The following is a 24,290-nucleotide window of genomic DNA, read 5'->3' on the forward strand; positions in this document are numbered from 1 at the left end:
GATGTGGTGGTTCATGCCTGTAATCTCAGCACTTGTGGGGCAGAAGCAGGAAGATTGCTCCCAGTCTGAGGCCAGCTTGATCTATAATAAGTTCCAGGCCAGTCAGAGCTACATGATGATACCTTTTCTCAAAACTGAAAGGAAGGTCCAGTGAGATGGCTCAGTGGGTAAAGGTACTTGCCACCAAGCCCAAAGACCCAAGTTTGACCACTGAAACCCTACATAGTGGACATTTAGTCCTCTAAACTTTGCTTGTACCCACATACACAATATATAAATGAATAAAGACAAAAAACAAAGAAAACCACCAAAAAAAGAAGCACCCACCCTGGGAATCAATTTAGAAATAAATGTAACTTCTACCAGGCTTCTACATATACTGTTTAGGTCTAAGCCCTCAGGATGCACTAGAAGAGGTGGGTTATGAAACAGTCTTAGCAAAGACACAAACATGTATAAAGAAACTTACCAATCAGGGTCCTTGAGAAAGAATAACAGGTTGGATGCTGGCCTTGAGCTGGGCTAGCATTTTTATTGTCTTAGAGCATAAAAACTCCAAGGGTGGGCCACAAACTTGCTTTGAAGAAGGGCTAGCCTAGTTAGAAGCTAAAATCAAATTCTTAATAAATGCTTTAGATTAGGATAATAATCATGATTATAATAATGATAGTTCCCATTAGCAGGGATAATTATTCCTTAAGTAGGATAAAAGTAATTATGTGGAAATTTTCACCAGCTACTGTGAAACTATTTTAATAAGTATAAAGAACATATTACTTTCCATGTGAAAAGTCAATTATATCTCTGTTAGAAACCTCAGGACATAGAAAAGGCTTCGAAACGGTTACACTGAAAGTCATCACACACTGTCTTCAAAGGATCCGTCTACGGAATAGCTAGTGTGTAGTGAACACTCCCTGAGCCCTTCTAAGTGCCAGGGCTGGGCTGCGAACTTCCTCTAGATCCCTCCACGAAGGGAAAGAAATGAGTGTGGGAGATGGACCTGGCCTCTTGGAAGTGCTGTCAACAGACTGACACATAATTCAACTGGAGCAACGGAGGCAGGGCAAGTGGTCAGAGCACCCCCTTTCCCTTGGCTTTATTGATGATCCATCCACAGTGGTGTCTGCAGCCTGCTTGACTTGGCCTGACCCGTGTAGACGGGAAGCCCTTAGGAGGGCAGCAATTCCATTTCTTTTTCTCCTGTGTCCCAGCACTAGCCCCGAGGACACTGAGGCCCTATACTGGTACTCAGCCAGTCACACGGGCTGAGGGACTAGGACAGGAAACTGTGACAGGACAATCTCCATCCTTTCTTTAACTTGAATAAAAAAGTAACTTTTTTAGTCATTTATTTAAGGGAATTTTATCCTTGGTAAAATATAAAAATATAGATACGGTAGTTTAAAAAAAAAGACATTTGGATTAATTCTTTATCTTTTAACATGACAATTTCACATATTAAAGTATCTCTTATGATTAAATCCATCACAGGATACATGATAAAACAGAAAATACCTTTTTGTTTGCTTGTTTGTTTGTTTTTTTTTTTTTGAGATAGAGTCTTTCTTCATAGTCCTGGCTGTCTTGGAACTTACTGTGGCCTCAAACTCAGAGATCAGCATTCCCCTGCCTTCCAAGTGCTGGGATTAAATGCCTGCATGTCTGGCTAAAATACTAATATTTTTAATGGACAACATGAATTATGTGATACAAAGAAAAAAACACTATTTATTCCATTTAGAGGTGAGAAAAATGTGTTGTTATCAACACACAATTTTTCTAGCCTGCAGTGACAAAGGAAACTGATTAAAAAATTCTTACCATTGTAAAACAGTAACTAAGGACTTTTGTGGGTGGGGCAGAAGCTTGAGACGGAGTCTCACTATGTAGCCCAGGTTAGTCTCAAACTTACAATCCTCCTGTCTCAGCCTCCAAAATGTTGGTTGGGATTACAGATATGCACCACCACAGCCAGCCCAGGATTACATTTGTTATTTTATATGTGTGGGTGTTTGTCTGCATGTATGTCTGTGTACCACCTGTATACAGGATCTACAGAGGCCAGAGGGCTTCAGATCCCTCAAAAATGGAGTTACAGACAGTTGTGAGCTGACTTGTGGGTGCTGGGCATTGAACTCGAACCCTTTGGAAAAGCTGCCAGAGCTCTTAGCCACCTAGCCATCTCTCCCGCCCCAGGAGTACTTTGAAAACAAAGAGACAAAATGAAAAGAAAAGAGTTTATTTATTTTGTGTGTGTGTGTAGAAATCAGAGAACTTCCAAGTGTCAGTTCTCTCTTGATACCATGTAGGACCTGGAGACTGAACTCAAGTTACCAATGGTGGGTGGCCTTTACCCATTAAGCCACATCACCAGCCCAGAGGACTACTTTTGATATGGATGATGATCTTCGTCTACCAAACAATTCTTAGGTACAAAATCAGCTTTTCTGAACATGCACTAAGAAAAACATTTAGGCATGCAGTCAACAAGCAATGCACAACCAATTCTGCATTACGACATAGCCAGGCGTGCAGGTCTGAATATTCCATTTGTCTAGCTTTATGGCTTTCTGTGTTTTCAGCCCATTTTCTGGAATGCATGGAAGAGGATCGTGTGTACTTTAAATGGGCTAGCTTGATCACCATGCCACTCTGTCTAGCTCCTACTGCAGCTCTGGAAGGAAAGAGACCGTCAGACTTCTTAGATGCACTCATTGAGCAAGTTCCTCTTTGCTCTCATTTCCTCATAAGGAAACCGGAAGCTTCCTTTGTGCGGTTGCAGGGCCTGCACTAGCTGCTGGCCTTTGCCAACGTTTGTCCTCAGTCCTAGCTGAGTCCCTCACTTCCAAAGAGTGGTATTGACTAAAAAGTTTCCCACAGCCACCACTTCCACTCCGCACAACCCATGCACGGGATACATGAGAACAGGGCCATATGTAGTCCCACATAGCTGAGCCACAGTAAGTATCCTGTGAACGGCCTCAGGCTGCTGTGACCCTAAAGGAGGAGCTGGGGTATACTCCACTGCCAGCTCTACTCCACGGGCAGGGAGGGGCTATACTGTCAGACATGGAACAGCTAGACACTGGACGACACCACACTGGCAGTACATACTGTGAGTACCACAGGGTTTGCTGTGTGCAGTGTAATGAGCACAGAGGTTTCAAGAGACAGGAAAGCAAAATCAAAACTATTAAGTACCAATTCCTGGAACAGAGATGAGAATGGTACCCAGCGTTCTCTGTCCACAGAAGTTCTGTTTGGACTTGTATAGTGCTTTAAAAATATTTGAACTAGTTTTTTTTTTTTTTTTTTAATTGGGAGAATTCACATTTTTTTAAAAAAAATCTGTATTTTTGCTGTTTTATAAGAAACTCAGACTGGATCTGGCAGGCAATGACTAGCTGAGGCACACAGTGGCTGCTTTTATGAGATGGTCTGCTCTCACCAGTCCCTGTCACCAACTGAGAGACGACTCTAGATGGTAAGGTGATTCGATGGAGCCTGTCTGACAAGCTCTGAGCTCTCCAGAACTATAAAGTGCTATTGAAGTCTCACCAGCTTCTACACGTGGGCTCCCCTGTACCTTCTTTTGAAGTCATGAACTCAAGAGAAGACCCTTTACAGCTGACCCAGTAAGACAGCCACCAGCACAGAAGGCAAGAGACAACTTTCAAATTCAGGTTATTTTGGTAGAGCCAGAGCAAAGGGGGCCAAAGGGAGAAGCAGACAGAATTTGTCCTGTTTCAAACAAACATGTATGGCAGCACTCTGAGGAGAACCAAAGTTAAGCCTGGCCAAGTATCAAGCCCAGGATACTGGTGATTAGCTCCCCCCCTTTGGCAAAGCAGGCCCTGCACATGCACACACGACATCCACACAAGAATCAAGTCCATCTTACAAAATCCAGAAGTGCACCAGGGTTTTACGCCAGACTTGAAAAGGGTCCTCTCTGGAAAATGCAGACAATTTAGTAGTATGCCTTGCTTCTTTTATGATACATCACTGCTTATAGTGACAATTTGAACATGGGTGTTCTGCTAAGATAAAGCAAAAAATGGTTACTGAGTACTCTTTCCTGAACACACTGTCTTTCCCAGAAGCCTAAGGATGGGAGTGACTTCTCCAGGTTCTCTCTCGTGTGGGCCGGAGGGCTGCCAATGGACAGTCATCTGACTGCGTTCACTGTGCAGGACATCTCTCAGTGGGTGGAAAGCACCAAGTTTCTTACGTCTTCCATATCCAGGCTTCAAAATAAATATGTTTTGAAAAAAGCTACAGTGTGTAAGAAACTGCTTGCTCTGCCAAAGAAGCAGGTAATAAGAGAGAGTTCTTCCCACATATTAAAAAGTTTCTAAATGAATATTAATCAATGTTGTAAGAATGCCATTCAATGTACTGCAGAACACTCCTGTTTAAAAGCACTTTATAGGTGAAACCTTTTAACTTCTCTTGGCTTTGCTGACATATCTTAGCAATGCTCACGATGTATGCCGATCATTAACTTTTACAGTGGGAAACAAGGATCTCTAAACTCATCCAGATAATAATGCTCACTATATTCCACCGGCACCATTTAACTCAATATGGCATGTGATAGGTTTCTCAACAAGGGTGAGCCTGGGACATGCTGTCACAGTGAACAATCTCTCTGAAGGGTGAGACCCATGTGGCCTTGTGACTGGCCTTTAGAACCAACAATTGCTACCTCTGCAGCATATGGGGAGAGGGCCATGAATGCCACCCCCACTATCAGGATTTGTTTAAAATTAACAATCCTTTATTTAAAGAACAGCATACCGAGTACTCCTAAGTTTTCTGCTGCTTTTTTGAAAAAGTACTACAGTCATTCACTAAACATGAAAAAACCACACATGAAAATCTAACTGGATGAAATAACGGAGGGAGCAGAATGCTGCATGCACAATGCGTGTAAACCAGCATCTTAAGGCACTTCACATGAAAACTGCAGATGAGTGTCGGAGCTCACTCACTAACAACCCTCTGCTGACGTCACGACTATGGGCACGGTTCCTGACACATGCTTTGTCCTGCATGTTACTGCTCAGGTTGCTCCCAGCCAGCTGCATCTGTTTATTTGGGAAACTATTACTTTAAGTTCAAGTAACACTTTTCTTTTTTCACTCTTGCTCCCTTGATGTCAAAAGCCAAGCATTTTTGTGCAAGTGACAAGATTTGGCCCCGAACACACTGCCCACTACTGACAGACAGCTGCAATGCACATATTAAGACAACCCAATGGTGTATATGCTTGAAAAGGACGCATTCCAATAAGCTACTTTGTCAGAATTATCAAAGATAGGAGTGATGTAGAGCACTCCACTGATGCATCCATAATATCTATTATAATGCGAGAAACATTAGTACTTTAAAAGACTAAAATGCAAAACGCACAAAACCTCCTGAAATCTGGGACCTGAAGCAGAGAAAGAAGCAGATCTCTCTGTAGCCTGAAAGGACTGGAGCTGCAGGCTAAGGCAAGCTTGGCTCCAGCTCATGAGAGGCCTCAGCAAAGTGACACCAGGACACTCCCTGCCAGTCCCAGCCCTTCCTCCTGTGAATGGCATTTCTCAGAATGAAGACATGTACAGGCTTCTAGACAACTGATCTGGTGTTGTTTCTTCTCATGCTGAATCTGACACCTAGGGAGGCTGTGTGTCAGATTTTAGCCCCAGGGATGAGAAAGCAAAAGAAATATCACAAGAAGCTTCACGTGCTGGGTTGTTTGTAGGGGAACTCACGAGGATGAAGACGATGCAGGATGCAGTGTGAATCACAGCAGAAAAAGACTAATGTTAAGGAGAACCATCAACTTCCTGATTTTGCTGAGCTTGAACTTACTCAACTATAAACTGATAGGGGCGGGGTTGGCTACATTCTGTATGGAGTGATGACAATGTTGAACAGTTTACAAAGACGGCTGTGGTTTTTAAGCAAATGACAACGAAATATCACCAGAGGACATCCTATTCTGAATGACAAACTTGCTCCAGGGAGTCTGGTAAGAGCCGAGAGGAGTCAAGACTGTGGGAGAAGGAGGCAGCATGGAATGGCAGACATGAACCTAGGCCAAACCTAATGGATCTCAGTATTTTCAATATTTTAAAGTAGAATATTAGAAATCAGCAAGCAGAAAATAGAGAGAAAAATAGACATTCTGATTCTGCCACAATCACCCAAGATAGGCAAGGGCAAGAGAGCAATTTAGCAGTGATAAGAGGCACATTAAGTGCCCACAACTATCCGATGTGGAAATGGTGTTCCAGTGTGCTGCCTTTCCCCAGAGCTGTCTTTACAAAGTTTGACAGTGCCTGATTAACAATCAAATAATGAAGTTTCTGCCTCTAGGAGTGGGCTAATTTTAAAAGTGAAGGTGATGTGCATCCACCTACAGGAGTATTTAAAATAGAAAGTAAAGAAATAGATGGAATGGGAGAACGTTAGATGCCTAGCTTTCAAGGGGACTAGAGGATACTGAGTTGTGTCTCAGCAGGATGAGATGGGTAAGTATCACTGTGAGAAGCGTACAGAGAGACCGCCATAGTCCAGGCACAGCATTCAAGAAGACAATGACACTCCTCCAGACCCAGTACCTCATCCCCTCCTTGAACAATAAGGGTACAGAGCTGCTCGATCTGCCTCACCTCACCATGCTTGTGGGTGGCACGCTACGATTAGAGACCTCCAGCAGCAGGATGGGCCGCACCGGAACTCTGTGAAGCTAGCTGGAGGGCCCACATGGAAGAATGAAAGAGAAGAGGGCCCAGAGGAAGGAGAAGACCACTGCTAGAGGACGAGCCCTTCTTCCTATAGTGGCCTTTCTCCGCTTTCCTTAGGGACTGCCTGGGATCTCTAGCTGCTGCCACCTTGTGTTCAGTCTTACTTTACGACTGTGAGGGAGGAGCGGGACAGACAAGAAAGGCCTCAGGAAGCTCAAGTGCTGTGTCCTAAATCGCAAGTGTCAAAGACAAATCGTCAACTGCCTCACATACATGATGTGCACTAAGCCTCCATGTTTAGAATGCTGAATTCCATGACCTGAAAAATAGTATGATTGTCTAGGGCAGGCATGGTTCTAGAGAAGTCCCCAGGAAGAGAGCTTCTGCCCAGCACTGTCTCAGGTGGAGACCTCCTACACAACCTCCAGGGCTGTGTGGGCACCATGCAGCTAGGGCCACAGTGTGAGGCAGCTGGACTCCCATGCCTCTTTCCTGTGGTTTAAAGATTTCTAAGGATTTCCTTAGATCTTTAAGAATGAAACAGGGATCTCTGGAGCCTGCCATCCTAGGATTGTCTCTACATCATCTCTCTCAATGAGGAATCCCAGATGTCTCTGTGTACCCTCTGCCATCCTGTGACCTGCCAGTACTGGGGATGGGGGTAGAAGGAAATTCCTAGGGAGGCTACCAGAACACCCTGGAAGCCAGGGAATGGACACTATTATCATTTAAAGCTGTAGCAATTGACTTTTTTTAAAAAGTTTATTTATTGTAGTTTATGGTTTGCTGGGACATACATGCACAATGTGGATGCAGTGACTTCAGGTCAGAAGAGGGCATTAGAATCTCTGGGGTTATAGATGGCTGTGAGCCATCACCATCTTGTGGGTGCTGGGAACTGAACCTAGGTCCTCTGGAATAGGAGCTAGTATACTTAACTGCTGAGCCATCTCTCCAGCCCACCATTGACCTTTCATTGTTGTCGAGACAGGACCCCAAGTATCCCATGTTACCTTCCAAATCCCTATATAACTGATGACCATTTTGAACTTCTGATTCTTCTGCAAGCATAAACCGCCACATTTCGTTCGTGAACTGGGCTTATTGAATGCTAGACAAGCACTCCAGCTACATCCCCAGCCCTCGCCCCAGACTTCCCTCCTAAGGAGTTAGAATGCCTGGACTTTGTATAGGGACGTGATAACTGGAGAATTACAGAGCCCTGCATTCCTAGGTATTTCTGTTGGTAGTACAGAAGCTAACTGACATACCAGGAATGGAGGACAGTGGAGCCAGCCCGAGAAATAAAACACATGAGCTACAAATGGGAAGACCTCAAAAGCAGGGTTGCTCAAGGCTGCTGGAGCTCCCCCACACCCTAGATGTTTGCCCTGCTCAGTTCCAGTGCTGCACTGATCCCAAACCTCCTTTGTATGGCCCAAGTCCTCCCTTCTGTGTGCCACTATATATTGGAAGTATGTGGCTTTCTTATTTTATTTTATTTTTTTTAAAAGATGTGTATGTGGGGCTAGAGAGATGGTTCAGTGGTTAAGAATACTTATTTAGGAGGACCCAGGTTTACTTCCCAGCACCCACATGGTGGTTCACAAACTATAGTTTCAGGGGATCTAATCCCCTCTTTTTGGCCTCCATAGGGCATCAGGCACACATGTGGTACATACATACATATGTGCAGACAAAACACTCCATACACATAAAATAACTAAATGAATCTTTTATTTTTTTTTTTTTTTTGAGACAGTTTATGTGTATGTATGTGTTCTGGTCATTGGTAGCCAGCAGCTTGACTACAGAGATCGCTGCTCTGTAGTGAAAACGGCACACCCCGCTAAAGAATCTAAAAAAAAAAATAGTGTAATTCTGTATACATCTAGAGATTAAAAAAAAAAAATCAAAATAATATATTCTAACAAAATGTCTAGTCTGCTTTTGTACACACTACTAGAATGTGAGAAATACTCTTCTAACTCACTAGTGTTTTCATGTAAAAAAAAAAGTTTGTTAGTATGAGTCAAATAGAGCATTTCAAAAGTATCTGTTGATAGTCGATAAAAATATCACATGAATCCGGGTGGTGGTGGCACATGCCTTTAATCCCAGTACTTGGGAGGCGAGGCAGGCGGATCTCTGTGAGTTCGAGGCTAGCCTGGTCTACAGAGTGAGATCCAGGAAAGGTGCAAAGCTACAGAGAAACCCTGTCTCAGGGAAAAAAAAAAAAAAAAAAAATCACACGAATACAAGCTTTAAAAACCTGCAGGGGGCGCTAGTCACTGTGTAGCCCTTACAGTATACTCAATTTGCTTCTCCTTTTTATAGATAAATATGTGAACAACTCATCTAAGAATGAATTTAGGGCTCTTGGATTTGGTAATGAGGACTGAGAAAGGAGTTGAGACCAACAGAACACAGGTATCTTTAGGGCATTTCTCAAAGCTTAGAATTCATAAGATTATCTGAAAAAGTCATTCCTTGGCCCTGGTCCCAGATATCCTCTATATCCGGAGTGGGACCCAAAATCTGCATTTAAAAAAAAAATTTATTTGTTTGTTTATTGGTTTTCTGAGACAGGCTTTCTGTGTGTAGCTTTGGTGCTTTTCCTGGAACTCACTCTGTAGCCCAGGATGGCCTTAAACTCAGAGATCTGCCTGCCTCTGCCTCCGGAGTGCTGGGATTAAAGGTGTGTGCCACCACCGCCACCTGGCGAAATCTGCATTTTAAATAAACATCCTTAGTAATTCCGGCCTAACTGTAAAAAGTCTTAGACTTTCAAGCAGATAAGTCAGTGAATTAGAGAGATTCACCCAAGAGCCATGGGAGCAGTAACACAACTTGAGAGGTGGGGCTGGGGAACTCGTGAAAGCTCGGGTTCAGTCCCAGCACTGTATAAACCAGGCGTGGTAGTACAGACTAGGGGTCACCGATTCAAGGTGGAGATGGAAGGATAAGAGTTTAAGGGCATCCTCAGCTACCTGGGAGTTCAAGGCCAGCCTAGGAGCCACGAGACCTTTGGTGATAGTTAATTTCACTTGTCAACTTGACACAACCTAGAGTCCCCGAGAAGAGTCTCAGTGAAGAACTGTCTAGATAGAGGTTCTCAACCTGTGGGTCACAACCCCTTTGGCAAACCTCTAAGAATATTACGATTCATAACAGTAGTAAAATTACAGTTACGAAGTATCAGTATTACAGTTATGTAATCAAAATGACAGTTCTGAAGTAGCAATGAAAATAATCTTATGGCTGGGGGTCAGCACAACATGAAACTGTATTGAAGGGTCAAAGCATTAGGAAGGTTGAGAGCACTGGTCTAGATGGATGCCTATGGGGGACTGTCTCGATTGATTTTGATGTGGGAGAGAGGGCGCAGCCCACTGTGGGTGGCACCATCTCCTTCCTCGGGTACTGGACCGCAGCAGTGTAGAGTGGGTGAGGAAAAGGAAGATGTATACATCCATGCTCTTCCTGCTCCTCCGTGTTCCTGTTTGACTTAACACAGTGACAGACTGTAATCTGGAACCGTAAGTGGAAAAGCTCTTTCTCCTTGAAGCTGCTTCTGTCAAGGTGTTCTGATCACAGAAACAGAAAGGGAACTAGAATGCCATGTAACAAAAGCACACAAAGTACACTGCAGGGAAGTCCGAGGGAGGCCGCCACTGCCGATCTGCATCCAGTGTCCGAGGGATTTCATGGCAGAGTCACACCTCAATATACACACGGCAGAATGAACTGTGGAAGAGGAAGCAGGACCTGGGTCTTTGGCAGGGGCTCTCTACTCCACAAGGAGGGAGAAGCTGAGAAGAAGGTAAGCAACTGTGATGCGGGTCAAGACCCTGGACTCAGAAGTCTAACTCCACATCTGCACTTTGCTGGTGTGAAAGTCACTTGGCCTCTCTAGCTTCCAAACTGTAACGGAGGGCCCAATCGACCTCCAGAGACAGCCGTCAAGAACAAAAATAAAACTTTCTGTAAATTATCATGTATCAAACAATAATTAATACAATACTAAGGCACCAGACACTACTTTCTCAAATACTGATTTCAACATATTTGTAAGCGTCTTGATGAATAGCAAGAATAGTAGAGTAAATGTCAGGAAGCCCAGAGCTTCCCCAAAGAAGCGCCAAATAAACTAGCTGCCTGGAGTGAGTCAAGAGAATGTGAGGACACACCCGTTGCTCCTGTTGTGGTAATGGTAAGGAAAGGAGAGGAGGTTCTCTCTATCTTTGGGGTTTAGTTTTATTTTATGCCAGTCACCTCCAGTAAAGTGTAGAGCTTCTCCACCGCCCTTGGTTGGGGGTCTTGAACATCTACCCCCAAGTATTCTCCCCAGCACTCTTACTATAAAAACTCAGGAGGATTTGGAGTGGGTTTTGCAGAGGGCTGGGTCGAGGAAAGAAAAGAACAGTGATCTAGCTGGGTGTCTAGGAGTCTGAGGCCAAGCTTAGCTGTTTCAGAACAAGCAAGGCTAGGTGGGGTTTTGTTTCTGAAGGGAGTCAAGGTGAGAAACAGAAAGTGAATCTTGCCCATTGCAATTCATTGTAAAGATTTGGTCCTGTCTCAGTTCAATGAGAAGACTCACACTCAGACCCAGGCAGAGAGTGAGGGAGCAAGTACCAGCAGAAGCCAGATGTGGAAGCAGCCAGATGAGATCTGGGACAGACAGGAGGGAACTTTGGGAAGGAATAGGTCAGCCAGAGTTGTGGACTGCCTCTGCTAACTCCCCTCTCCCCTCCATGCTGACTGTTGTGGCACAGCTTTTCTTTGTTCATCCGTATAATCTCTTTAAAAGGAACCGTAGGGAGGATACTGACTACATTAGGGAAAGGAAAAGCTTAAGTATAGAGACACTTTTTTTTTTCTTGAGACAGGGTCTCTGGTTTTAAACAGAGATCAGCCTGCTTTCTGGCTGGGATTAAAGGTGAGCACCACCAGGCCCACCTAAGATCCTTTCTCAACAACCTTGCTACTGTGGTGTCACAAGCTGAAGAGTGGGTCCTTATGTTGTAAGAAAACCCTCAGGTCACCTTTAGTCTACATGTACACCTGAGCACTGATGTGGCTGGTATCCCATGGTAAAGAATTAAAATGACAAGAGAGGATCACATTCTATACGGTCTCGGAAAACCCCTGAAGCTGGGTGTGGTGGCCCACTTGGGAGGTGGAAACAGGAGGGCCAGACATTCTAGAGAATTGAGTTTGAGGTCAGCCTGGGCTGCCTGGGTAAGAGCCTGTTTTTTGTAAAAGAAAGGGATGAAAGGGGAGGAGAGAGGAAGTGACTAACTGCAACATAAAAGTCAGATCTTGAAAGGTTTCTGAGCTCTACCTCAGCACACCACATAAAATTATGGGAAAACCAAAACCAAAACAAAACAAGAGTTGGGTCTTAGTGGTGCATGCCTTTAATGCCAGTACTGGGGAGGCAGAGGCAGGCAGATCTCTGTGAGTTCGAGGACAGCCTGGTCTACAAGGTGAGGTCGACGACAGCCAGAGCTACACTGAGAAACCCTGTCTTGAAAAATAAAACAAAACCAAAGCAAGAGGAATGAGCACAGAAGGCAGAGGAAGAATCAAACCCACAGAGAAGGTGATTTTTAAGCAAGTGGATCACTTGCTGTCCCCTTTAGGGAAGAATATGACAAAGAAACTGAGAAATACAGAAACTGATACACTAGTTACACAGTTCCCACAGTTACAGCACAGAGCTGGATAAGACAAATAACAGTTATTTTTCAGATGCTTCAGGAAATGGGAGGGAAATCATATGCGATGTTGGACACAACAAATGGAATTACAGTTTCTAAGAAACTAAGACAGAAAAAATAGAATTTGGCTAAGACACAGGGCTTAGGGACAGGTGACAGCAAGCAGCCTGACCCTGAAAAACACAGTAAAAGGCTTTCAACTTAGCTGTCAGGCAACTGGTGTGTGTGTGTGTGTGTGTGTGTGTGTGTGTGTGTGTGTGTGTGTGTGTGTGTGTGTGTACTGGAATCAACAAAATGATGAATGAGTGGTTCTGTCTAGAGCAAAGGAATGAGATCCTGGGTCAGCAAAAGTGCTGAATTCTATTTACTCAAGAAGAGAGTAAGTCAACTAATCAACAGAGGGCACCAAACAAAGGATCCTGAAACACAAGGACAGAGGTGACAAGAAGATGGGGAAATTGACCAACGACATTGGGTCTTTCAGAAACTGGCATGTTAATGTTAGCAGAAACTGGATCACTCTGGCTGCGGAGAAACAGCTGTGAGTATGCATATGTAATGAGTATATACAATAAGACTCAAATGTGATATTATATTTGGAACCACCTGCTATATGTCAAGTCTGCACATCTGGCAGGCAGTGTGTTTACTGGAGATGATGGTCAAGTCTAGCACCTATAATCTACAAAGACATCTAATAGCTTTTAGACAATCTGTCTCAATGGTCTGTCCAGGAAATCTGGGACTCTAACAGAATTGCTTCATTTGAACTGCAAGCATTTTTTGGGAGCTTGTCCACCTGCTTTGGTAGTCATGTTAATAAGCAGAAGAGTGGTCACAGAGGTAGCTAAGGCATTAACACCTGAATAATTAATATCTGACTGTACTGACAGAGTGACTGAACAGTCCCTCCTGGCTAATCCTCTGGCTCCACACACTGCATCTCATTATTGAATGCACACAATCACCCATTTAAGATGTAAGTAAGCAGCTAGGCCTGGTGGTACAGGTGTGCAATTCTAACTGCTCAGGAGGCTCAGGCCCAGGATCACAGCAGTTCAAGGTCTGTGTGGGATGAACGAATTCTAGGGTGGCATGAGTGACTTAGTGAGACTATACCTCAAAACAAAAATGTGAAAAAGAGGGCTGGGAACATGGCTGAGTGGTAGAACGCTTGTCTATCATACACGAGGCCCTGGGTTCAATTTGTAGGAAAAAGGGGAGGAATAAAAAGAATACAACTGAATTACAACTAGAAATATTTTAGGTTACTTGAAAATATTGGCAAATAAAATTAGGAGTAATTGGTTATACTGAAAAAAATTATAGTATAAATTTATATAGTATAAACAGATAGTGTACTATATAGTATAGAATACAAAAAGTGTAAGAGGAAGAAATATACATTAGAAATATGTGGCTGGCGCCCATGGCTCACGTCTTTAATTCCAGCACACAGGAGGCAATGGCAAGCAGATCTCTGAGTTTGAGGCCAGCCTGGTCTACAGAGCCAGTTCCAGAACAGTCAGGGTTACACACAGAAGAAACCCTGTCAAAAAAAAAAAAAAAAAAATAAAAAAGCAAGAAAGAAAAAAATGTGTAAAAGGACTCTGAAGTAATGAAGACAGAAGACATTATGTGGCATTATGTGGTACTGTAAGTAACACAACTTTCCTACTATGTAGCAATTAAGAATGAAAACAAAGGGCTATATGCTACACTAGAATTTATTTTCCTGTTTCAACTTTTAAAACTGTGGTTACTAAGAGTAGGTACACAACCATTTTGCATTCTTCCTGCATGGTAAGTTTGGATAGATCTTGAAGAATAAGAGAGAGATTAATAAGTCAAGTCCATGGATCTGCTAATTCCATGTGGATATAACAAAATCTATTAAGATTAAAGTTAATAGATAAGCACTCACTAGAACTCCAGGGAATCCCATAGTGATGCTAACAGGTTGTAGAGACTGTAAGCTAAAGATGAATCCTTGTCCTTGCCAATACCCCACCTCTCCAGGTAACATCAGTGAGAAAAAACTAACACGGAACAGCAGAATCCTCCTCAAAACAACGTGAAACAAACAAATGCATGGTTATGGATTCACACCTGAGGGAATGATGGTTTTCTTCCCCCAGCTCTGGTGGTGAGTGTCCTTGGACCCCAAGGCCCTGTATGAGCATCTATCTATACCTGGCACATGTGGAAAGGCCATCAGCCCAGACTGGTGGGCTGGAAACAGTTTGCTTCTCTTGGTACCATTCTCTCCAAATGATGCAGAACCAACATGCTGGCTACAGACAGACACCAAGGCACACAACTGAGCTGCTGCTAATATGCACACCCAACTTCCACGGGAACTGAGACTGCAGGTCTTCAACTAGGATTCAGCTGTCTCTTGAGCAACAATGAAGACTGGGGGTATGTTTTCCCTTCTAACCCAATTGCAGCAGTACACATAAACTTTAACTTGGCTATTTTAAATGATCTGGAGTTCTACTTTCAGCCATAACAAACATGTACAAGAAAAGCTCACTGCTGATATTTATTTTACTTACCTCTTTGACACTATGTGTTACTGCCCATATTAGAAAAACTCTTGACATCACCTGGAAAGAAGTCAGGACAACAGAAGATGGCACAATTCCTGAAAGAAATTTAGGATGGTAAATTAATGTACTGTACTAAGTTTTATCACATAATATGTTTTCCAAAATTTTCCAATTTAAATGTCTATAGTCAACACTATCTGTAGCAACTGAAATTTATCTATGCTGCTACAGATTAACTCTGGCAATGCCACTAAAACCTTTCTTCCTGCCTCAAAGCAGTAATACTGTCCATGACAACAACTGAGGAAGCTGGCTTACCTTTCTTAAGTCTTCAGAGTCAGTGACCAACTACAGCATTGCTAGTACTTACAGTCAAAACAAAACCACCATCCAACCATTGAACAGAAGGGACTCTGATGGTTCATTTTCTAATATAGCTTTCATGATGACTAAGCAACTATGCACAGGAAGTCAGTCCTACTTGTGTCTAATGTTGAAAGTTCCTGGCTATCAAACTTGAACATTTGGCCAACAAGCCCAGCAAAATCAAAGTTTATTATTTTAAAACAATTTCTTCTCACCCTGTTCACTGCAAGCATAAGTCTAATTATCCTACCAATGCACCCAGTTTATAACATGAGAACATCTTTATTTTAAATAACCATCAAATTCTGCTAAACTTACACTTCTTTGGCTTCAAATGCTAGAACCATGACCCCTACCTAGACACAAGCCACATGTAGCATTCTTGCCTCCTTAAACCCCCAAACCAACCATCATCTGGAAACATTCTTTTCTCTTTGTGACTTTAAACTAGCATAGAGCTGTTCTAAAACAAGATTTGGAAGCCAGCAGCCCTTCTGATTCCCTCTGACCTCACTACTGCCAAGGTCTATTCTTACTTGCTAGACCCCTGAGGTTGAACATAGGAAATTCTACACCTGCCAGGAGCCTTCATATGCCAGCCAGTGTCTGTCGAACTTTAAAACCAACCTCATCTTCAGCAGTCAGTGGACCATCTCTATCCTCCACCATTTTTATTCTTCAGCAAACTCACTGGCTATCCTGCACCATTTCAATTCTTCAAGCTCCCTAAAACAGTCTTCTGAACATTTATAGAGCAGGACAAATAACCTTGCCAAAGACCATGTACGAGTCAGATGGAGCTACAATTGTCACCACAGGCTTGGCTACAACAGGAAATCACTTTGCGTCTTTTTAAGGGATGTTATATCATGCTAAACAATGGATTTTTAAAAAGAATCATGGGCTTTGGAGAGGGATACTTTGGTTCCTCAAAGCAAATATCATGGGAATGTCAAACACAATGTTTGGCGTATAGAGACATGTAGAATGAATGGAAGAAAATACAAATGCAGAGATAGGTAAATGGAATACATATTGAGTCCAGACAAGAACTTTTACAGCCAGTTGATTTTCAATAAGCATATAAGACAATTCCATAGAAAAAGGATTTTATTTTCAACAACTGGTGCAACTGAGTACTCACAGGTGAAAACAAAGGACTCATATATAAAACCTGACCCAGGAACTGAGGGGATGGTATAATGGTTAAGAATGTGTCCCGCTCTTCCAGTTGGACTCTTAGCTCCTGTATTGGGTGGTTGTCCAGTGAGCTCAGCTCTAGGGAACCTGCTATCTCTTCTGACCTCCTTGGGCACCCGCACACATGTGGCATAAGCACCCTGACACATACAGTATTTAAAAACACTAAGAAAGAAATTAACTCAAGGCTGAGGTGCACTCAGTGTCAGAGCATTTGTCTAGCAAGGCCCTGGGTTTGAGTCCTAGCTTGCATGTGCAAATGAACACAGACACAAATACATCCACACCACCCCCACATTGGGGGGGTATCAAAACCTTCAGGGCTGAAACCCTAAAACTCAGTAGAAAACAGGTATAAATCTTGGAGGTTTGAGTCACATAATAGTTTATGAGATATGACACTAAGGAAAAAAAAATATAATTGGCTCATAAAACCCAAAGCTTGTGTGCTTCAAAGGATACTTAAAAGGAAGTGAACACAGCTGTGTTCCAGTTTGGATATGAGCCTTGGTGCCCAATGTAACAATGTTCAGAGATGAGCTAAAAGTCTGGAGTGACCTCATCAATGGGCTAATCCACTGAAGGGTTCCTTGACAGGTGAAAGACCTCAGGAGGTAGGGCCTAACTGAAAGACACAGGTCACTGGAGCACGCCTTGAGAGGGTACGTACTGTCTCTAGATCTTGTCTTGCTTTTGTGTTTTTCGTGCATCCTCCATCATCAGAGACACAGCTCCTTTGTCCCATGCTACTTGTGCCGTGATGGTGCTTCACAGCCCCACAGTAATGCAGACCAATAACCACGGAATGAAAGGTAAGCCAGAACAGCCCTTCAATCACCTCGAGCGAGGGAACTCTAACACACCACAGAGAGGAAAAGATCTGTAACCTTATCTGACGTATGAGAAACTTTATAACTCCATAATGAAAAACAACCAAATTAAAAAAAATATTTGAGGAATGTGAAAAGACACTGCACATCATTAGTCATCAGGAGACACAAACTAAAATCAAATGAGATGAACTCCACACCAGTTAGCACAGCATATCTGTTTGGACTGTGAAATGGGACAGTCACTCTAGACAGTTGTCAGTGCCTCAAAGTATTAAACACTGAGTCACATCACACCTATACAGGCGCATGCACGAGTGTGCATGTACACACACACAATTTATGTTTCCACAAAAATTTGTTTATGTATGTACACAGTGGTATATATGAACCAAGAAGTGTCTATTAACAGATGAATGGTAAACAAAATGTGGTATACTCTTAAAAACAAAGATTAATACAAATACGGGGCTAGAGAGATGGCTCAGAAATTAAAAGCCTGGTTGTTCTTCTAGAGAACCCAGGTACCATTCCTAGAAACCATGTCTGCTCACAGCTGTCTGTAACTCCAGTTCCAGGAGATCTGATACCCTCCCTCTTCTGGTTTCTGTGGGCACCAGGGATGTAAGTGATACACAGACATGCAGGCAAACAAAACATCCACACACATAAAGTAAATTAATAAAAATTAATAATAGAATAAAAATAAAGAGATTATATGTTTGAAATTCTCAAAGAATTAAAAATGAAACAAATGTAAAAAGAAATGAAGTACTGATATATGCCACAATATTGATGAATCTTCAAGATACTATACTGAATTATAAGAAGTCAATGGTAAAAGGCCACACAAATTTGTTTGATAGAAAGAAGATCTGTAGTTACCTAGGGCTGGAGTTTTGGGGGAAATAGGAAGTGACTTTTAATGGATTTCCTTTTGGGGTAATGAAAATGTTCTAAAATTGACTGTGGTAATGGTTGCACAACTCATTATGCACTCTAAATGGGTGGATTATATCTGAATAAAGAGATGTTATTAAAAATAAATATGAGTGAAGTGCAAAGCCTAGTTACATAATTATGTAACACAGCTAAAGAAGCTAATTAGCGAATCAAACATTTAGATAATACCTCGAGTAAGTTTTACAAAAGAGCTGGAGAATTAGATTTTTATGAGCGGCAAGCATTTGTTTTTTAAGATGAACGTTTCTAGCTGCTGCTGCTTCTTCCTGCTCTTACTCAAAGACCAGCTCACTACATAAAACTATGGCTTTGCCCTTCATTTTTGTCTGCCTTCCTTGGCCACTGAACAGTGTGCCGTGCCGCTGAGCTGCTGGTGTTTCTCGCAACACTGCAGGATACTGTTGTGTCTTGGTGAGGTCCAAAGTCTGGACTTCAGAGTTGTAAGCTCAAAACTGATTCTTTCTCATTCACCAGCCAAGAATCGAGTGCTGAGAAACTGACTTATAATAATCAAACCATGCAAGATGCCATAATAATCCAAATAATTATTTATTCATCTGTAATAGTGGCACAGCTTTCTAATAAACAAATGACAAGGATTGTAGAGATCCTTATCTGTGGCCAAAATTAGAATGCTTAGAAGAAGTGTGACTTTAAATAGACTTTAGAGAGTCTGGAAAAAAAGTGCAACTAAACTGAACATTGGAATGCCCCTCCCCACGGCAATGATGGAATCTGGGGCCTTGTACAGGCTAGACAGGCATTCTACCACCAAGGTACATCTCACACCCACAAGGGATTCTTTTATTTTATATTTTAAGATTTTTATTTAATGTGTATGAACAGTTTGCCTGCACATCTGTTGTATATGCACCACATGTGTGCCTGGTGTCTGAGGTAGTGAAAAGAGTGGATCCTGGAACTGGAAGTACGGATGGTTGTGAACTTGGGAACTGAACCTTGGCCTTTTGTAAGAACAAGTGTTCTTAACTGCTAAGTCATCTCTCCTGTCTCCAACAAGGGACTGTGTTTTTGGAGACAAGATCTTTCCATGTAATCCTGTCCTAGAACTCGCTATGTAGACTAGGCCGGCCCCAAACTCTCAGAGATCTGCCCGCTGAAATTAAAGGCACGTGCCACCATGTCTGGCCCAACAAAGGATTCTTACTCACCCCCTTTTCACCATAAAGCACACTTTTCTAGGTAATAAGAGTATATTTGCTTTCCTTTCAAAAATGCTAAATAAAAAATATCAAAGTTTTCCTTAGAAAAAAATTTGAAATCCAAAACCAATAATTTATTCTTTTATCTTTATTTTTAAAAATGTATTTATTACCATTGTGTATGTATGGTATGATGTGATGTGTGTGCCACAACATTCATGTGGAGGTCAGAAGACTATTTGTGGAGTTTGGGTCTCTCCTTGCATATTTCTGTGAGTTCCAGGGACTGAACTCAGGTCATTAGGCTTGCCCAGCATGTACTTTACCAGTAGGCTGAGCCACCTTGAAACCCTCTGAGTATATTTAAAAATACATATGAATACTAATGCTTGGGCTCTTTGTACTGTTTCCCTCATATAGTTCTCTTATATTCTTCAAAATATCGTGAGTGATACTATTTCTTTGACTGAGTATACTTATCCATTCTCATTACCTCAAATTCCTTGCTATAAGTGAAGGAATAAAATACTATAAATAACTTAAAATTTCGAGCATAGATTTGTTCAAGGACTATTTTCTTGGGGCAGTTTCTCAAGAGCACAAGTACTAAGTCAAATGGTATGAACATTTTTAAGGCTCTTAAAACACACTGTCAAATTACTTTCCAGTTTACTATCAATTTGAATTCTTAATCAGCAATATCCAAGAATGCACGCCTGTGGCAATAAACTGAAATCGTATTCCCGAACCAGAAGCTAGTTAACGCTGTCTAGTGACGACTGGCCTGCTTTAGGCGCCCCTGCATCAGGAGCCGGGGCCTGATTACTTAGACTCACCCACTGCCCCGCACGTGTTCAGCCCAGCTTGCAGAGCCACTGCAACTGATCTCACTGACACCCAGCAAACAGCTGCTGAGGCCCTGACCTGAGCGCACACTCAACATGCCTGCTCCTCTCGTCCAGCTGAAATGCCAAGAAGGCTCTGGGGATGGTGCTCAGTGGCTGAGCACTTGCAGAACCTCCTAGGGACCAATGTTCAATCCCAACACAGTACAACAACAACAAAACAAGAGACCATCTAACAAAATAGGCCAGCAGGAGCTACGCATGGTGGCACATGTCTAAAGTCCTAGGCATAAGGACTGTAAGTCCAAGGCCAGCCTAGGCTAACATAGGGTACCCTCTCAATTCAGGTTCCGATACAAGCTTGTGCCAAGCTAACACAGAATTGTATGCAAAGGGGCGTAGCAAAGAGAGTGCTAGAATATGGCTCCTCTATTGGGGGGTTTGTTTTGGTTTTTTGAGACAGGGTTTCTCTGTGTAGCTTTGGCACCTTTCCTGGATCTCACTCTGTAGCCCAGGTGGGCCTCGAACTCACAGAGATCCACCTGCCTCTGCCTCCCAAGCGCTGGGTTTATTAAAGGTGTGCGCCACTACTGCCTGGTGGGGGAAGGTTTTTATTGTGACTAAGACAGAGAGAACACCCAGAGGCACCTGGACCTGTCCAGAGCAGAGAGAAAGAGAAACAGACCGGACATGGCCAGGGCTAGGGAAGCAGGACTAGTAATAGCAAGAGGGGGAACAGTGGAGATAACAAGAGGGAGAACAGCGAGAGTAGCGGGGTTATAAGGAAGATGAGTACCTGGGCGAGGGAAGCCTGGGAGCTGGAGCAGGCCTGAGAGTTTAGGGTAGAAGTGGGCAGTGTGAGTGTGTGTGTATGTGTGTGAGTGTGAGTGTGTGAGTGTGTGTGTGTGTGTGTGTGTGTGTGTGTGTGTGTGTGTGTGTGTGTCTCCAGGATGCTAGCATGGACTTTGAAATGTATAACTGGTACTTGTGAAAAGGCACTGGAGGCACCTGGAGGCTAGCATGAACTTTGATATGACGACAGGTGCCACAGGTCTATCAATGGGGAGCCACATGCCCCTTCTCCAGAGATAAAGGAAATGACTCCTTTTGGTGGACAGAAAACCCATTTCACAAGTTCCTGAGGAATGCTGGATTTTATCTAACTGCCAGAAGTCCTTCTATAGTCTTGCTTGGGATGGGTCAAGACTGACATTTCTGGATATCTCCACTGCCTTTTGGAGTTTGGGGAATTAAAAGTTTTTCTTTGAACTTGACATTCCAGCCTTTTGTTGATGATAAAAGATAGAGATAACTCTCCTGCAGCTGTTTCTCAGCTGAGGAGGGTCATCTTGGTGGTCCAGGAAGGCTGGAATGCAGGATAAAGGTGGGGAGAGGGAGGAGAGTGGGAGACTTGGGACACTCTGTCAAAAGCATCAGTTCACTACTGTGCCCGAGGGAGGAGGAGCAGTCACACTGGCAGGACCGGTTGACATCCCAAACACAAGCAAGAAGAGCGCCTTTCTGTAAGACTGGCTGATGCTGCCAGATCCAAGTCAGCCTTGGATTCCAGCTACCCAAATGGCAGAAGGCCTCACAGATGGCCCACAACCCCTTATCTCTGAAGCATCTGCAACCCCACGCCCTTTTCTGGAAGGATGTTGTACAGTGTGATGTTTACTCTCACTCTCTGGGACCCTTCCATAAAGCTCTGGATGGGAAATCTGCTCCAGACCTTTATGTTTGCTCCTTTCCTATGGTAAGAACTCAGTCACCCTGGTACCCAGACAGCTTTAAGTTAAACTGAAGCATGAATCCCATGCAGTCAAGAGTACGGAGAGATAAGGCCCACTAGATGCCCTTTCTTTTCCACTTCTGTGCCCAATCCCAGTGTTTATGGCCCTTGTTTAACACAATGGCAGAGAATCTTAAAATCCAAACCACAGATTGTTATTTTCAGGTGTTAGGGATTCTGCAATCTTGTTAGTAAACTCCAGATTAAAATTCATCCAATAAAGATTTGCTGGAACCTACTGTCATTTAACAAGTATTTCTAGAGTACCTACTCTGTGCCAGGTTCTGTTCTCCTGGTAGGATTCCAACAGCAGAAGACAAAGTCCTATATGAGCTTAAACACGGCATATAGGGGACATTCTTTAAAATACCTCTAATTCTGAGATTTTTCCATGAAGGCAATGAGGGTGCTTGGCATTTATTTGTGAGTAAGAGAATGGTGTGGTCACATCACAGGTAAATAAAGCTACTGTCAGGCCAGGTTTGGTGGCACACACCTTTAATTCCAGCACTTGGAGGCAGAGGCAGACAGATTTCTGAGTTCAAGGTCAGCCTGGTTTACAAAGCTAGTTCCAGGACAACCAGAGCAAATGGTGAGACTCTTGTCCAAAACAAAACAAAACAAAACAAAGAGAAAAAAAGAAAAAAAAAAAGTTGCTGTCAGCAACACAATCTTTTAGTTAGGCAAGGGTATAATTTGAGAAATAATGAAAGGAATTTTTGTTGAAAGGGCAAAGAACTTGTGAAGCATAACACTAGCAAATAAAAGACACACTCTGTGTATGTGTAACCTGTATATAGGGATCTGGCAATCAGTTGCCCATTCACGCAGACATGAGGAATTGCCTAGTCATTTAGTCCTGCAGGGTGGAGAAGTCCTGGAAATCCTCCTCCTGCCCTGAGCAGTCCTCAGGTAAGCTGGGTGAGAAGGCTGGTAGTCTGGCCACACAGGAGCAAGGCAAGACTCAAGACTAAGTACTGAGAAAGTAAGGCAGGGTTGGGAATAGAGTGGACAGGGATTATGTCAAATGGAAGCCAGGGAGGAGACAACGAGCAAAGCATAAGGACATGGTAATGGACACCGGACCAATGCACGGTACAAAAGGCAGTCAGCACCAGAGAATAAGCTAAATGCCAGCAAGTGAAACCAGACCACAGTACCTCCCCACCATACCTGCATACTGAATCATAGGTAACCATCAGCAGCAACCAAAGAGAATGGGCACAACTAAATGGGCAAGCGTGTTCAAGAGTATTATACCTACCCAAGATGTCATTCTGTGTAGAAGCAAAAGTTAAGAAGACATCACTAGACCAGGAAAGAACCTGGCACACAATGCTGATTCAATGTAAGCTTTTTGAGGAAACACAAGCTATTGGAAATCCATCCAAGTGAAGTAAATCAAAACAGAGAACTCAGAAGTCTTCCTTAGGGGGATGTTCTAGTAAGCTTCTCAAGGGATAAGAAGCTTTAGTTTGGTAAACCCCAAATACACAGGATTTTTTGTTAGAGTATAAAGGTTATCCACCTTGAAGAGTCCATCTATCTACCACTGGCACCATGTTACCATGTGATAAAAGAATGTTCTTTGGAATAGTTATGTAAAGTTAATGAAGACTTACCAGTAAAAGTTACAATTATTTTCTTTTTTCTACCAGTACTAGCAGTCAAATCCAAGGACACACACACACACAATTTATAAATGCTCAGCCTTAGCTTGGTTTGTTTCTTTCCAGCTTTTCTTAACTTTAAATTATCCTGCCTACCTTTTGCCTCTGGGCTTTTTCCTTTCCTTACTTCTGTGTATCTTACTTTCACTCTTACTCCATGGCTGGCTGGCTCCTAGCACCTTCCTCTCCTCTTTTGCTCTTTCTTCTTTTCCTCCCAGATTTCTCCTATTTATTCTCTCTGCCTGCCAGCCCCGCCTATCCTTTCTCCTGCCTTGCTATTGGCCGTTCAGCTCTTTATTAGAACATCAGGTGCTTTAGAAAGGCAAAGTAACACAGCTTCACTGAGTTAAACAAATGCAACATAAACAAATGCAACACATCTTTGCATCATTAAACAAATGTTCCATTGTTGCATGATTCCTAAATGGTCTTATAATAAAAAC

General features: G+C 42.9%; 1 protein-coding gene across 1 annotated transcript in view; it reads right to left on the reverse strand.

Moving 5' to 3' along the window:
• The window catches only part of Hacd2 (3-hydroxyacyl-CoA dehydratase 2), a 93,850-nt gene that overhangs the window by 23,931 nt on the left and 45,629 nt on the right, over positions 1 to 24,290 (reverse strand). The window contains exon 4 of the mRNA XM_028886324.2: positions 15,025 to 15,113. Within this exon, the coding sequence (XP_028742157.1) occupies positions 15,025 to 15,113 (89 nt within the window). The remainder of the gene's footprint in view (positions 1 to 15,024; positions 15,114 to 24,290) is intronic.

The sequence above is a fragment of the Peromyscus leucopus genome, chromosome 12 (assembly GCF_004664715.2).
Source record: "Peromyscus leucopus breed LL Stock chromosome 12, UCI_PerLeu_2.1, whole genome shotgun sequence".
Lineage (NCBI taxonomy): Eukaryota > Metazoa > Chordata > Mammalia > Rodentia > Cricetidae > Peromyscus > Peromyscus leucopus.